The sequence below is a fragment of the Ambystoma mexicanum genome, chromosome 2p (assembly GCF_040938575.1).
Source record: "Ambystoma mexicanum isolate Mex_15411 chromosome 2p, UKY_AmexF1_1, whole genome shotgun sequence".
Lineage (NCBI taxonomy): Eukaryota > Metazoa > Chordata > Amphibia > Caudata > Ambystomatidae > Ambystoma > Ambystoma mexicanum.
Genome location: NC_090923.1, coordinates 630,578,417 through 630,595,813, shown reverse-complemented (window position 1 = coordinate 630,595,813; position 17,397 = coordinate 630,578,417). Strand labels below are relative to the sequence as shown.

The window sequence follows — 17,397 nt, the reverse complement described above, 5'->3', positions numbered from 1 at the left end:
TTAATGTGATGCCAGGGCATAGGTTGCATGAATGTATGAACAATGTACTTGTCATGTGATGGTTTTGGCCAATAGAGCAGTGGACAGACTCTGCTATGGCTGCCCTGGTGCCATAGTCAGGCTGAAAGGATATGGGGCCTGGTGCAAACCTCTTTGCTCTGGATGACAGCGCTGCTGTTGTATTATAATTATAATTGTAGGCATGTGGGCACTTAGCTGCTCCTGGTGACATTGATGGTTCCCTGCTTCTTCCTCCTGTGCCAGGAACAGAATGGAGCCTTGATCTTTGAGGCTGCGAGACTAAGACCTGCTCTGTAGGTCATGAGACTGTCTTGGCCAAATAAGGTTGTACCTTGGTTGTGTGCTTTTGCTGCTCTGTTGGCAGAGTCTGGCGCAAAGGATATAGAGCCTGGTGTATCATTTGTGCTATGGTTATGAATGTAGCTTTTGTGGGCCGTGTGGGCGCATAGCTGCTAATAGGAGGAGCGCTAGCTCTCTGATTCATGATTAAGCAATATAAAATATTTCGAAATTCCTCCCAAAGTTAAATACATGACAAAAGTACATTACTTTATTTTGGATGAGAGTTTGGATGGTATACTTATCACAGAAACATGGATATCCAATAGCTCCACTCAGCTACTAGGAGATATGATTCAGAGAATGTATAAAAAATATACAAACATTGTCCAAACAGTCAGGACAGAGGGGTAGCTTTTAAATACCACAAATAATTTAAAGCTAGTATTATGCCATCCCCAGTGATCCCTGAATGTGAATTTCTTTTAATATGGTGTTCATCCCCATTCAAGGGCTGCAACAGAGGATAATGGGCCGGAAGCCCAAGTTATCGGCCCGAGCGAAGCAAGGGCGGATAATGAGGGCTCTGGGTCGTTATGAAGGCTATTAGCACCCTGGGTTGCCAAAGTGGTAACCCTGGATGCTAAAAAAAACAAGGATTTCCTCCTACAACGGGACGTGCGCCGCGTCCCGCTGTAGGAAGGAAAATACTTTTTTTCCCAAGATGGCTGCCATCGAAAGGGAAGTGGAGCCAGCCGTCAGGTGGCTTGGGACACAGGCTTTTACCGGCGGTTTAACCCCCACGTTCCTAGCTCCCACCGCCCAGGTGCTAATATCCTGTTACCCATTAAAGCTGTTAACTGTCATTACCTGCTATTTTGTCGCTCTCCACCCTCACACTCCAGACTCCATACTCCCAAATGTTGTAGCTGATGTAACAGCAACCATGATGACCAAACATAAGGACCCGATCCTTTGGGATCTATCATTACTGCGTATGACATGGCCGATTGCACCTATTGTCTAATATGGGAGATTTTGAGATGACCCCGTTCATGGATTAACACAGAAGGTGGTTGATACGTATGATTTAATCTTTAGTCAACTATCTGCTATTCAAGTTAAACAAACAGTACCCATGGGATGGACAGCTTCAATCTCCCAATTCAAAAATGACTACCTCTAGGGAAGTGTGATGCTGGAAATGCTTTGAAGGGACATGGCCTCCTTGACCTTGTCCCCTGCGAAGGCATCAAAAAGCAGACACAGACAACTGAGTGAAACTTGGGTCACAAACCTTTACCCAAATAAGAGAAGGTTGGGAAAATGCTTAACTTGCCCTATGCTAAGGTGGGATTTCCCTACCTAACAAACTAAGGAGAGTCTTTTCCAGGAAGTCCAAAGCAAATGTGTCCAAAACCTATACTTGCCCTCAAAACTACTTGAATATAATGTGTAGGGATGTCAGCATCAAAATGAGAAGTGTTCAAATGAAAGTTCAGAGCTTCTTCCAGCTCGTTGTTCACAGTGACTAAACGGTCCCTCGCGAGCGATCCACCCTGCACAGAGCACGCGGTTTACCCCAGAGCATCCCGGAATCATTCAAACTCCTTTCACTCACCGGGTACACTGTCTCCGGATACTGCTCTCCCCATCGGCAGGCTCTGTGTGGCTGTCGCTGCTCCCAGCTTGGCGTGCCTTGGTTACAGGATCTCTGCCACCTTGGTTGATTGGAGAAGGAGTACCTTTGACTTCTGGAGGGTTGCAGACCAGTTCTGCCAGCGGAGATCTTTCCTGCTTTCGCTTCAGTGACTCTGCAGCTCCTGGACACTTCGGGCACGCATCTCCATGGTCTCTCCCATTTATACCACCTTCCAGGCCCCAGGTGCAGGCAGGAGGATAGCTCAGGGGCAAAGTGCTCGCCTTGGAAGCAAGATGACACAGAGCGCCACAGGTTCGATCCCCGGGTCTGCGCTTAGAAACCTCTGGGTATTAAGCAAGTTAAAAATAACCTATCATATCATAACCTATCAATGATCCTTTACTGAGTAACGATCATGGTACTCAGCATCCCTCTTCCTCGTCCCAATATCAGAGTGGTGCTGGTGCATGTCTGTGTTAACAAAGAGAGGATGTATAATTCTGGGTTGTCTCTTCATCGTCTCAATACCTGACTGGGGTATTTTGGGAGAGTGTTTTCTGGAATAATAGGGGCGAGCTTGATAATACCCTATAACGGTTTGGGGGATGATTGAATCCTTGTGAAAGGGAAATGGGGGAAACCGTGTCTCACCCAAGGGTCCCTCATCCCCACTCCCCAAGTCTCCTCCACCCAAGTGATCCTCCCTCGCATATCCACCCCCAGGGTCAGGATCCAAAAGCGACGACATTTCCCTGGCCACCTGGGAGTAGGATATATTGGGAAAAGAAGTGAGGACGCCCTCAGATTCCTCACACCCCTAATCCCTTAGTCTGTGTTTTCTGCAGAGGAGTCCATTGTGGACCCCTGGCAGTGTGGCTCTTCATTTTGTAATGTTGGGGTGGTCAGGAAAGGTCATAATGAAAAAGAGGTGTTCATGTTGCGCATGCCATATTAGTGACTGGGGGAACGGCAAAGTTGACACAATGCTGCAATTTTACATGTATCTAGTATATAGGAATGGGATATGCGTTACTTTTAGTGTTACTTTGTGTTCAAATTGATGAATGTCAGAACTGCTGATGAAATATAAATGCAATATAGGTATGGTGTGCCACGTCGTGCCTAGAAACTGGGCAATGAGGAGCTTTATAATGCACATGCGAGGCGACAAAGGGTAGTTGTCATGAAATAAACACTGTGAAGAGGACGCAGTAGTTTTAAACATGCATGCACCGACATACATACATGGGGGTCTTATGGGACATATGTTTAAACAGTTGGGGGTACATAGGGAATGTACAAATCTGTATGCTATGTGCTCTTTCATAGTTTTGCCAGACCCTGCTGCCAGAGTTTGCGAGGTGAATTCAGTGTGACTGGGAAAACTGGTTTTGCAATGTTGAAGGCTGTTGAAGGGAAGTGAGCAGCTGTCATAATGTCAGATGGTCAGTTACAGGAAGGCTTGGAGTTTTTACGATTTAGCACTATTGCAGAAAGGAGATGCAATCTTTTAATTGCATAGGAGCTTGTTAACCATTGTCTGGGGGATTCCGACCATCTGTTTGTGACTGAGTAATAAAGCCTCGGGTGAAGGGACACCTAAGGGCAGAGTTGACCAATACTTTATGGGTTTCAATTATTTTCTCAGGTTGTGTCTGGAGGCCATGCGTTTTCAATTGGCAGTCGTTTATATTAGAGTGAAACAAGGACACCACCAACTCTGGGCAGAAGAGATAGTTATCACCAGTTCAAAGGGAACTTGTTTATTTTCCCCCTCCTCATATTGTTTGAAGTGTTCTTGCAAACCATTTTCATTGCGTCCCGGGTTAGAAGGTCGCAGGCCAGCTGGAACTTGTAATGAATTATGTTTGTGTTTAAATGTGTAACTACGCAATGATGTCTTGACCTACCACAGAAGATCCCATGAAAGGGGTGTGCTACGAAATGAGCTGATGAAGATAGTTAGATAAATGTGACCAATGAGACTGTGAAAATTAGAAAAGATTGGATTTCTTTGGTATAGGTTTGACCTATCATGTGTGGGTGGATGATTTATAATTAAATATGTTGGAGTGTTTTATGTGAAATTTTCTGTGGTTCAGGGAGAGTCTGGTTGGTTTGACTCTACAGTGTCATCTAGCTCCTCCCGGTCGTTTGTACAATAAACTTGCTTTATGGACAAACATGCACTCGCTTCTTGAGAGGTGGGCCTACTCTGGGTTAAGGTGATTGGAGGTATGCCCCTACATGAACAAAGACCCATGCAGTACCCTTATGTCGCCCATGGGTAGCGGTACACCCTGCTACCCCAAGTGTGTGTGTTTGGGCACCTGTGTGTTGCCCAACAGAGCAGGGGATGGGCTGGTGGCTGCTACATGCTGGTTTCGTAAGAGCTCTGGGTCTCTTCTCCCTTTTGGGACATCCTGGCCCTGCCATAGTATTCAAATGATTCCTAAACAAAGGCAATATCGCTACTGATTGCCTTGTGGCCTCCTGCCTTTCCCTTCCTGTGTCTCAAAATCCTGAGAAGCCCTGGCTCTGTCTCCCTCCTCCTGATTGGATTTTCGGTATATGACCATATATGGCTCTGGAACTGCCTCTGCTTAATTGACAGAAATCTTTCCCAGAGGTTGCTTGTTTTGGGTACACCCAAGGGGTGAGACCTGACTGAATGGAGAGAGGAGTCGCATCCCATTCTATGTTGTGGGAGTCTGGTTTAGGTTGTGTATCACAATGCCTGTGATCCTGCCTGAGCAGGGCCTGTCTGAAACTGAATGAGTGCATTGAGTGCTCTAAACGGCTGGGAGTTGCCCCAATATACATCCACTGTTTTATGTGTCTGGTTTTGGGTGAATGGCCTGAATACCTGTGAGCATGATTGGTGGCTTCATGAATGCACATTTTTGTGATTGGCTGACGGAGCCTAGCTCAGCCTGAGTGAATGGGGAATTTTGTTTAAATCAGGAGTCCCCTCACTTACCTCTGTGTCAGAAGCTGCAAGTCAAAATCAGAAGTCAGAAGATTGGAATCTTGTATTCTGAATCCAGCTGAAGGAAGAGGTCTGCAGCTGCTACTCTTAAAGAAATCCAACGGCTGCTGTGCTGATTCAAGGACTAATCAAGAGAAGGCCTGTACAGGCAACATCTTCCCGTAGCTATGAGGGGACATCATGCAACTGCTGTTCTTCACCTGAAGTGATCTGGAAGCCAGTCCTGAGTGCCTGCATCCTGCACAGATGTCTTTGTGGGTCCAGAAGTCCACCAGTGCAGTCAAAGGTCCGGAGGCTGTCTGTGACCGTTGGGAAGGCATATTGTAGTGTATTGCCTAAAAGAAGGGGTACACTGGCATAGTGCTATTTGATGCCCAGAACTTGCAAAGTTCCTTCCAACTGAAGAATTCTTCAAAGGGCACTTCAACCTTGACATCTGTCTACTTCTCCCAGCTGAGCGAGTCCAGTGTTGCCGCCAGCATAGAAGTGCCTGCTGGTGCTTTTCCTGCCACTCTGCATGTGGGTCCAAACTTGGTGGAGGTCTGCAGAGAGGTCCAGTGCTCACGTTCCACTCACCAGAAGCCATCCTGTCATCCCTGGTGCAGCTCCAGCACCAAAGAATCAAACAGAGACAATCTGAACTGATGATACCTACTACTGTCACTGGACCACCTGCTACCAAACGTCATTGAGGAAAACCCCAAGGACACATCCTCAGCTCCCAAGCCTTGTTGAGATCCACAGTGCATTTCAGCTATCTGAGACATCCACAGCCAGCATAGTGACGCGACCAAGGAGACTACCATGACAGACCTTCACTGCCTTCTTTCTGACACTGCTTGGTTCACTTCTCCTGCTCGACAGCAACAATCCTGTGGCTTCTTCTACCAGAGGGAGTCCATTCTCTAAGGGCATTGTCAAGTAAAACTGAGAAACTCCTCCACTTTGCCTTCCAAGGCGCCGAAAGGTACAGTGAGGAGGAAGAGGGACTTCCAGCCTCAGGGTCCACCCAAGGGTCTCGGATTCGTCTGGGGTCCGGCTTTCCTGTTGCTTCCCAGGTGCTTTGGGTGGTGTGATGTGTACAAGCAAAATCAGACAATTAATGAACATTTCTTACAGGTTGCCCAGGTGGGGGGAATCTCCACACAAAATTGCCTTTTTACTCTGCAAAGCATCCTGGCAATGTTCTAATGTATTTCCTACATTTCTAAACTGTGGGGTTAAACCGTGTTTAGTAACGTTAATGCTTTTTTAATAACTGTTACCAGTAATAACTGTGGTACAACATAGAACTGTATATATTGTGTTTACAATTAGAGTAGCGAATTCTAAAGTACAAAGAGACTTATTTATTTTTATATATGCACCTAACATTTATATCTTTTAATAAACGAACTCTGTTAGCACATAACATAGTGTGTGGACATTCCTTTGTGAAGGTTTGGGGATTCATTCACTGTACCTAAGAACCAGCCTGCATCGCCTCCCTCGAGTCTCAACGTTGCTTGCTCGTCCATTGCTACCCTTGGCTGGGGTGCCTCTGTCGCTCTACCCCAAACCTATAGTGGGTAGTAGTACAGATAGCCCCATCGAGGAAGCCTGGGTAGAAAATGGAAAATTGCCTTACCTGAGCTTTTAGGGAAGCCAGAGACCCAAAACCTCTTATTATCAGATGCTTCCAAGTTCCATGGTATCTGTTTCAGGAATTTGGCATAGGAGGTCATTACAAGTTCCCTGGTCTGGAAATAATGCTGGTAAAATTGCCGGTAATACCGGCACCAGCATTTCTACCCGACCGGGCAAACACAGGTTTGCCTGTGGGGGACACAGATCTACCTCCAGGCCTGACCTGCTGGTAGATCAGGTCCCACCAGAAAGAAAATGCTGCATTTACCTCCATGGGGTTCTATGGGAGTCCATGGAATGGGGAGTTACCAGCATTCCCGCTGCCTGTAATATCCCAGCAATACCGGGATATCAGGCAGCAGGAACGCTCATTCCGTTTTGGTGGCAGGATACCACCAAACACTGAATGAGGGCCATAATCTACTTTATGACAGCAAAAACAAATCTACAAAAAAATACAAAACCTAAATGGTATAAAGAAGAGATTTGGCAAGCTAGAAATACATTTTAAAAAAAACTTCAGAGGAGATGGTGGAACGATTACAACCCACCAAACTAGACCTAGTTCTATATTTACAAACAGCTAATCCAAAGGACAAATAAACAGCGCTGTCAAGAACGGCTGGAATCTACTCCTTCTGTAACAAAGAACGATAACATTTTAGATAAGTACTGGTGCCTCGAAAGGCTGGTGGGTTCTATACCCCCTGTATGATGGCTTGAGGAAATGATATGTTGGAGAAGCTCAAAACACCTGACACCCTTGGGGAGGAGGGGGAGATTTCCGAAGGCAATTAGAGTACAGGCAACTTGGTGGTCTGGTATCTTTGGGAATATCCCACTAGCCGTTGGCCTTTGGTCCTTGCAAAGTCAGAGGTCAACTGTTGCTGTGTTTTGGCTGCGCAGTCGCTGCTCTGATGGTGAAGGACAGGGTTATTGAGCAAGGACTGCTGAGCAGCCACTTGTCAGGCTACCAGGACAAGGAGAAGAGCCTGCCTTGCCGTTCCTGCTACCTTTTCATTTGATATGAGAAATTTGCCAAAAGGTAAAACTGAGTCATAGCAAGAGGAGGTATCAGATTTTTTTAAATATCAGAAATGGAATGTCAACATACATTTCCATCAATCTTGCAGGTCATGAGTGAGTTGCGATTTTTTGTTTTTAGAAGCTCAACACTGTTGCCTTCTATAAAGATTGAACAACTTAATTTGTATAAGAGCGCTATAGCCGTCATCAGTTTCAATGTGCACAACTTATGTCGATGCCTGCTACAATGATCTGCCTAACAAGAGTTTGTGCCAATGCTAGTACATGCAAAATGGGCTAGATTTGGCAATGCAAGCTCCCAGCTATGTGCTGAATGTAGCATACCTTTAGCCTTACTGACCATAATATGTTTCTTGCAGGCAGCTGTTTTGTGATTTTGGTGTAGATTTTGTGGTGTATGACCCGAACGGGGCTGCTCTTCGCACGTCGATGATTGATGGCATTACCAAGGTAAGAATGTAATCTTAGATTACGCCAACATAGCTCTCCTTCTACCTCTCTCACATAGCTATGTCCTATTTCATCAATTCAACCTATTACATTGGTGTGCAAGCACGTGGATTACTGAACATGTGTAGTCTGGGGTTTGCTTTGTGTGGTTACAGAAATCTTACCTTTGTGACCACAGAGGAATGCAGTAAAATAGAATTTGGATTTGATCATTCACTACTGTGCAAGGTTCCTCCTCCTTCTATCACACTGGAATGCTCTGCCCACGCACCTCAGAATGATTGATTCCCATCTGGCCTTCCGCAAAGCCATTAAAACAAGGCTATTTGTTTGATTGTGTGACTCCGTACCTGCTCCGTTTCTCACATCCCGCCGTATTGTGGCGGGGTGTCAGCACCATTGAGCGCGGATCTCTCCCAAAATGTCTTGTATGAAAAAATATATTTTATGCCACTTTGAAGCTTGCTTCCCACTCTTGTATCCTTCTGTGACCCTCCATAAAATGTGTGTGTAACCAAGAAACCTCATTATAACCCTGAATCAAGCTTACATAAAACTTCATGTAAAAGCGCCTCAAAGCCTTTGGGCTGTAGCGCGCTCTACAAATCTAAATAAATGAATATCCCACGGTGTAGACTTGGAGAACTTTGTCACTCACTTGGTTTCCACCACTCTTCAGCACAGTCTCCTTCACAGAACTTGTAGGTACAGTGCGGTTCGCCTATTAGTTTTCTTATAACAATTGCTGCCTGATAGTGCAGCCATACTCCTGCCTTCTACTATACATCATGCAAAACGTAGCAGTTAGGCTTGTCTGCCAAAAGAACCAAAGCGCTTCTATTTATTTAGTTATTTTGACATTTATATAGCGCGCCGAACCCACAGGCATCTGGGTGCTGGTTTACATGAAAGAAGTGGTTACGAGAAGGTTACAAGCAGAGACGGTACATACAAGATACGTAGATCTGAGTTTCTGGTCTAGGTAGACTGTAATTGCCAAATGCTTAAATAGTTGTGAGACCTCAATTACTTTTGGAGGTCTTGGGTGAAAAGCCAGGTTTTGAGGCCCTTGCGGAAAGACCAGAAGGAGGCATCTGATCTTAGAGCTAGAGGCAGGGCGTGCCAGTTATTTATGGTCACCATTTTGATTTTCTGAGTGACTTCGTTGGCAATGAATGGGACGCGCTTGTGGACAATTGCACTGCTTTAAAAATATCAGAATGACAAGCATTCCTGTTTTTAATGGTAAGCTAATTGAGCCATATTAACCAGGTCCTGGGCTGCACCTGGAATACCATCTAGAGGTTGTGCCTGGTGCAGCATGGGCTTTTACGTGCCATTACCAATGAGACGGTGCTCAGGAGTGGCTCTGCAAAAGCCTCTTGTCCCTCACTAATGCTCTCAACAGCATTAGTGTAGCAATAAGCCACGAGGTGGTGGGCCAATACCGCCCCAGGTAATGCCCCTGGGGTGAGTTATACAGTGCCCGGGGGCATTACCTCGGGCGGTATTGGCCCGCCACCGAGGGGCTTATTGCCATTAGTACCCCGGCCCGTTAGACTAGGGTACTAACAGAAAAAAGAAAAAAATAACGGCAAAAAAACGTATTTTCCCTTTCCATGGCGGCCATCGGGAGCGGACGCGCTGGGAACAGAAGTGTTCCCAGCACGTTCGCTTCCAAGAGCAGAAGAAAAAAGAAGGTAAGTGGGGTCGGGAGGGTGGAAGGGAGGGGATGGGGAGGAAGGAAAAAAAAATACGTACCGCGGTCTCCGGCGGGGGACGATGGAAGCCTCCAGCCGTGTGGAGGCTTGGAGCGGGGATGGCCCCGCTCCGAGTCTCCACACGGCTGGAGCCTTCCATCGTCTCAGCCAGAGATCGCAGGATAGAAGGTAAGTCGGGTGGGGTGGGAGGTGGGAGGAGGAAAAAAAATTCTTACCTGAGTCCCTGGCGGGGGACGAAGGAAGCCTCCAGCCATGGGGAGGCTCGGAGCGGGGATTGCCCCGTTTCGAGCCTCCTCATTGGCTGGGGGCTGCCACACCCCCCGCTGGGAACAGAGTAGCCGGCATGCACTGCGTGGACGGGAATACCGTGTGGTATGGCTCGCAAATGAGCCAATCACCACACAGTATTCCTGTACAGCCGCAAGTGCCGGGTACTAATTAGGGTTAAAGCCTGGAGCACATTGTAAGGCCTCCCATGGGGGGGTAGTCTGTAACTGCACCCTCCCATCCCTGGTACATCCATCTCCCTTTTTAATGTGTCATTGTGGGGGGTTGCACTGCACATGTGACCACTGCATTGTGTTTCATGTATGCACATCCGTATTGGCCCTGAACATGCTTTGATAATGGAAAGCATTTTCTGAGCAATCCGATTCCCTCATTTCTAGGTGGTAAGCCCCTAAGCAAATGAGTTAACCCCCCGCCACCCTCCAGACAGAATGTACCAGTGCACGCATTTTGGTTTTACAAAAGTGTACTTCTCCAATGCCACTATGTGCCCCTGGCAGGTCGAATGGCACAATGTGCTTTTTTGCACACAGGGTGTACATTTCAATAATCCAGCCGTAGGTTTCTAAATGTATACCTCAATAGTGTGCCCTCAAGAGACTTGCTGCTAGTGCTGTTCTCCCTCAATCATTTATATACTACTAGTGTACAGGCCTGTGTACAGGGGCCACAGTGCATGCTTTCATTGGCACAGTAGGACCAGTATATATCCTAAGCCAACAGCCCCCTTTAGTGGTGGGAACAGGTGAAGCTATGCAAATTGGCATTGTCTCGATATATCCTAAGGCAACAGCTCCCTCCAGCAGTGACAACAGTCGGAGCTACTGCATCGGACAAACATACATATGGCCTTTGTTTCCAACTGCACAGCCTCGAAAGTGTTGGGTGCCATGGCCATAAATAAGGTAGGGGCAGGGCGGGCCATGCCCATCCCCCTGCAGACCGTTGCCACCTTGCTGGCACGAGGGTCTCACGCGTCATGGCCTGCAGGCCCGTGCTGACACGGTGTGGGTCTGCAGGCCTAAATGAGAGATGGACCAGTCATCCCTCTTTGGGAGTCTGCAGCTGTTCTGCTGCATGTACCTGCAGGGCCTCCTTTAATTAGCTTGGGCTATGACACAATCATGGGCAATACACATGGAAGGGACATATTTCCTTAAATGGGAAACACATTTGGGAGGGTCACACAATACAGTGGAGAACATATAACACAGGTCTACGGGTCTTCTATGTTATCACCTTGATTGTGCGGACGCTTTCGCTGGCCTGAGTTGATTGCACTGTAACTGCAAGACTGTGGGACTCCATCCACCACGCAGCTTCACTTGTGGATGCTTTCCCTGGCTCAGGCTGGTGTACTGTCGTGCCCTCTGCTGTTCAAATCCTGTATTGCACTTCTGTAGCAAATTCCCGGACTGCTTTAATATGCAAATGAGGACAAAAGTCACGACCACTACTTTTTTTGTTTCCTTTTCTGTCTCTGAAGGTCCAACTTTACCGTCATTAGCAACACTATAGTATGAAAGCCCCCTGTGCATGGGAAGGCTCTAGAAAGTGGGAGTATCATTAATTTTGGGTCCAAATATTGCCGACAGGTAAAGCTTCACTGGTGCTGTCTGTCGGATTTTGATAGGCAATCGAACGCCACCGTTTAGGATTCTACTCGCATATTATTTCAACTATGATTGTAGCAAAGTTCGACTTGGCTACCTCCGCCAAAACCCAGATATTCAGCTCTCTTAAAAAAAGTCTTGATTTACCAGTTAAAACCCAAAAGTTTAAATAGGTGTTTGGCATTTCAGATAAACACACAACTGAGTTCTGGCGTTATTTTAAATTCTGAAGTTATTAAAACACGATTTGGCTCCGCAAGTGTTGTTTCTCATTGATAACTGTGGATGATAACTGTGATACATCGATTTCTCACAATTAGAGGTGCTCTGAATATGTTCATCGAATTGAATACCAAATAGTGTGAAATGTTCAGCAAACAAGCTCTGAGCCAAAGAAAATCCACTCACTGCACGAGTTCATCTTTACCTGTCTGGAATAATTAGACAACATTAGTGACACGCCCACTTAGCAGAGCCTTCACATACTCGAGGGGGTTTCATGTCATAGGGCCTCATTACAACTTTGCTGGTCCGGAAACAACGGTGGTGGTAAGCCTACTGCCACCGTTGTTTCTGGTCTGGCAAAGTACAAGTCTGGGCCCGTGTACCGTCCCACCCGCCAGGTCTGCCCTGGCGGCAGGAATGCCACCCGGCCGCAAACCTTTGCAGAAACCCCAGCACCATTATGACATGGTGCCGGTGTTTCCGCGGTCCCCATTCCCGCGGCAATGGGGATTAACAGAATTGCCGGCACCAGATTAACCGGAACACCGAGGCTGTAATGCCCCGGTTAATCCGGAAAGGCCAGCACCGGTAAATCACTACGGGTCTGGCTGGAGCCTGCTGATTTTACCGGCACTGCCAGACTCGTAATGAGGCCCATAGTGTTGGCAAGTGCATGGGCCCTCACACTGCAGCACTTCCTCACTGCTGGCTGTCACTGCGGCCATTCTCCTTCAGCCTGGTGGCTAGTCACTCCAGATCCTTTCCACCACCCAAATCCTCATGGTAACTAAGCTGTCCCAACCATCAACACGCAGAAAATAACCAGCTGCAGGTTTGTTTAGGGGAATTCCTCCTGCTAATTATATGAACTATAGTATGGGCCTCATTATGAGGTTGGCGGTAACCCTTCCAAACCCCGTAATACCGTTTCCAAAGCCTGAGATCCCGGTGCGACCGGGACATTACAACTCCTGGGATCTCAGGTGCTCGAAATTTTAAGTCCCATAGAGTCCTATAAGACTCTATGGAAATGGGGAGATAGAAGCACCAGCAATGCTGCTAACGGTGCCGGTGCGTCCTTGAAAACTTTGCCTACCGGGGCCGATGCACAGGCACAGTTGGAGTCTGCCGGTCCGGAATGGGTGCCGGTTAGTTGCTACCGGCCCCCTTAATTCCGGAACGGCAGACTTGTAATGAGGCCCAATGTGTGCTGTTGGGCGGAGGTGTTGCTGTGTTTCCCCAAACCACCATCCCGCCTTAGTTTAATTTAACACTAATTAGCCTTCCTATCTTATGGTTTATTTTGTTTCTCCCGTCAGTGGCCAGTACCAAAACAGCCTTCCATGGGGCAGGTATAGAACGTGCTGATATGGCTATTTTCCCGAGCTTCAAAATGTGCACATTGAGAATCTGTGCAGCACTTGAGTCTGCAGTGGGGAGCACTTGTGACCCCATTAACCAAGCCTTTCCTTTCTCAAGTTTCCATTTTGTTGTGCTCTTTTGGTCCTCCGATTTAGTACCTAAAGCCTGTGCCCCACCTCTTCCATGGATTCTGTCATGTTTGCTTCCAACCCCCCTGCCATACCTCCCAATGTCCTCCTTGTCAGGTTACAGCCTCTATTATCCTCTCACCAACCTCTTTTCACACTGAGTGGGCTTCGATCCAGCGCAGGGGTAATTGGGCAAACATTTTCTGACACACAGGGCAGGCTTCCTTTGCAAGGGCCTCGGCGTTACTTGTGCAGTCTGTCTGTTTACTCACAATGGCTATGAGGTGTCTGGGGAATAACCCCGTTCCCATAACCCACTGAATGTATTTTCATCGGTTCATGGAATACTCTTGAATAGTTTCAGAGCCTTCCATGTTCTCTTTAGGATCCATCTCCGGAACTAACACCATCTTATGATGAGGAGTGTCAGAAACGCCCCCTAACAATCCTTATCACCTATTCATTTATTAAGGGGTTTACAACGCACCACAACATCTAAGAGTGCACAAAAAACGAGCATAGTAAATGGTGCTCCAATCAAGCAAACACACACAAGCCCACTATCCGATATTCATAAGTCACTGGCCACCCTTTTAGGTCCTAAATTGAAGGTCTGTTTTAATTGCTGTATGTAGTATTTGCATACATGCTAGAACCAAGGGGGCTTAAAGGATCTCGAGTGGAAAGGAACGGTTGGGAGGTGGAGGATGGTTTGAGAGGAGGACCCAACAATGGGGTGCTGAACTGATACTGGAAATAGACCTACCTCACTCCACTACCTGATATTCATTACACTGACGATGAGCTGGCACCCCATCGAAGTGACCAGCCCCGTTGTCAAAATGCAAAATCTCCATATCAAGTCGGAGTAATCCGGCAACAAACGGGACACTCTGGCCCAGTTTTAGGCATGGGCGACCCGGGCGGTCTACCGGTGTGGCACATTAGCCCCCCATTATCCTACATGCCATGCCACCTTGGGGGGGGAGTCTTTCAAGGGCTCCTCTGAGCTGGCATGGTGGGTAGTTAATCACTTAAATAATGGGCAGCTGCTACCGCATGGGGTATATTTTCAAGGGCAGTCCCATGCTGGTTTGGCAGTGGCACTCAATTTAGCCGAACAACTACAAATTTAATGGCCCCCGTCCACACAGCGGGATACCGGGTTGGGCATGTGCCGCATTTTTGTCTCCTCGTCCTGGGCATTGCCAGAGATAAAGCCAGCACTGGGGACACCAGCAATACTGCAAACAAGCCTAGGGCGATAGAGCCCGCTACCAGAGATGCCGAATCCAAGGTGAGGATGTGCACAATTAGGAAATCAGGATGTACGACAGAGTGTGCGGCTGGCACATCAGCTTTAGGCATGAGATACGCTTAGTAGATGTTCAACACTTTGAGAAAAGGACCTAAGTGCGCGTATTGTTTGTTTGTTTATTTATTTATTGTGCGCACCAGACCCTGAGGTAGCAGGGCGCATAAGACAAGAAGACTTACAGCTTGGTTACAGAAGTTACAGATATACAGAGCATGGTACAAACAGTTTTCTTGGATCCACAGGGTGAAGTTAAGGCAGAAAGGTGCATGTACAATACGGTGTGCAGAAAGCCGGTCATCATATAGCTGACGTTTTACATGATAGCAAATCTATATAAGTACAGTACATGCAGGGGATACGTGGGGCGAATGCGGGTTACATAGCATTCTCGGTGAGCCATTTTATTGTGTTCTTTCTGAATTTGTTGAACGTTTGGTCGGATCTAAGAGCATGAGGTAGGGAGTTCCAAAGTTGAGCTGCCCTGACTGGGAAGCTGGACCCTCCAATAGTGGTCAGTTTAAATCTGGGCACTAGCAGGCAATTGGGACTGGCTGTTCTTGATGGTCTAGTGGAGATTTTTCTAGTAAAACGTTCTGTTAGGTAACAGGGGGCTTTGTTATTTAAGCATTTGTGGATGAGGCAGGCAACTTTGAGGTTGATTTTTTCCTGGGTAGAGAGCCATTTGTGTTTCCGTCTTATTTCTGAAATATGTACTCCTCTGGGAATACCCAGGGCCGCTCTAAGTGCATTATTTTGGAGCACTTGTATTCTGTTGATGGTTTGTTTAGTTGCCCCTATGTAGAGGGAATTACAGTAGTCTAATTTTGATAAGATAAGGGCTCTAGCTAGGATTAGGCGGCTGTCATCTGATAGGAATTGTTTCCCGGCGTGTATTAATTTACATGTATAGGCCGTGGATGAAGCCAATGAGTTTACCTGTTTGGTGAGCGATAGGGTCGAGTCGAGGTAGAAACCTAGCGTTTTTACTTCTCTGGTGACCTTGATAGTGATACCATCGATGATAAATGCAGAGTAATTTGGGTTGAGCTTAGAAATGCGAGAAGCGGTGCCCAAGATGATGAGCTCCATTTTGTCATCGTTCAGGCAAAGGCCATGGTTGGCCATCCATGCCTGAACGATGCTAAAGACTCTGTTCACCAGAGCCAAATCTTCCCCGTAATCCCCGGAAAGAGGTAGGAGAATCTGGGTATCGTCTGCGTATTTGGTATAGGCGATACCCAGATTGTCAAGATCGTCAAAGAGTGGCTTGGTGAAGATATTGTAGAGTGTAGGCGAGACACATGATCCCTGTGGCACTCCACAAGTAATGGGTATCGGGTCTGCTTCCGCTAAGGGGGAGAATACCCTCATGGTCCTGTCACTGAGGAATGACTGTATCCAGACTATGGCCTCCCCTGAAAAGTGGGCCGCAGAGTCAAGGTGATTACACAGGACTCCATGGTCCACCAGGTCAAAGGCGGCTGAGAGGTCTAGTAGAAGGAGGAGTGCTAATTTACCCTCGTCTCTAAGTGAGTCTATTTGGGTCTTTAAATCGATAAGGGCAGTCTCCGTGCCGTGTTGAGGGCGGAAACCAGATTGGCGGGTGCCAAGGAGGTGGTTTACCTCAAGGAAGTTCTGAATTTGGGTGTAAGCTACCTTATCGAGTATTTTTAGTAAGAAAGGCACCGTGGTGATGGGCCTGTAGTTTGTGGGAAAGTTGGGGTCCAATGTTTGTTTTTTCAGAAGGGGGAGTACCCAAGATTCCTTTAGGTTGCGTGGGATAGTGCCAGTGGTGAAGGAGGCATTAATAAGTTTGGTGATGAAGGGAGCTAGATCTCTAGCAGCGTCCTTGATCAATTGTGCTGGGCATTGGTCACCTTTGCAGTTGGATGGTTTGAGTCCAAGAATGGTTTTCTCTACCTCGATCACTAAGACCTTAGAGAAGTTGAATAGAGTGGATTCTTTGTGTTTAGGTATAGGTGTTTTGATCAGGGGAATTTGGGTTTGGGAGGAAAATAAGGCTTTCTTTAGAGCAATTTTAGTTTGGAGGTTGGCTACTTTGTTGGTTAGTGCCAACTGTATATCTGTGCACCAGGTTTTATCTTTTATGGAGTCGTCCTGTACTGCAATGGGGGATTCCAATTCTTTTAAGATACAGAAGAGCTCCTTCATACTGGAGTTGGCTTGGGTAATCCTGTTATTATACGTTTCTTGTTTGGCCAGAATGATATCCATTTTGTATTGCGTTGAGATATTTCTTAGCTTAGTTTTATTTTCTATGGTTGGATGTAGATTCCATACCGTTTCGCATTTTCTTTTCTGTAATCTTAGGTTTTTTAGGTGGGGTGTAAACCAAGAGTTAAGATGCTTTTTTGGTTTGCTGTTCCTAAGTTTAAGTGGAGCAATGCTGTCGAGGGCCGTGGTCATAGCCTTATTGAATTCCTCCACTCGAAGGCCTGGGTCAGTATGGTCTGGTAGAGAGTTAAGATTCGGTAGGATATGGGGCAAAATATTGTCTGCTGTAATATTTTTCTTGTTTCTGGTTGGTGTAGGTGCGGCGAAGGGGGGTATTAGAGCAGAGGGTCTTTTAGTATTGAGAGTAAAGGAAATTAGGTGGTGGTCAGTCCATATTTGGGGGGCGATCGATGTAATGAAGAGGTTGCAGTTGTGACTGGCAATCCAGTCAAG

The 17,397-nt window shown here is 46.9% G+C and overlaps 1 protein-coding gene across 1 annotated transcript in view; it reads left to right on the top strand.

Moving 5' to 3' along the window:
- UBA7 (ubiquitin like modifier activating enzyme 7) overlaps positions 1–17,397 on the top strand; it is a 1,701,784-nt gene that overhangs the window by 183,990 nt on the left and 1,500,397 nt on the right. Inside the window, exon 6 of the mRNA XM_069644160.1 lies at positions 7,964–8,054. Coding sequence (XP_069500261.1) covers positions 7,964–8,054 — 91 coding nt within the window. The remainder of the gene's footprint in view (positions 1–7,963; positions 8,055–17,397) is intronic.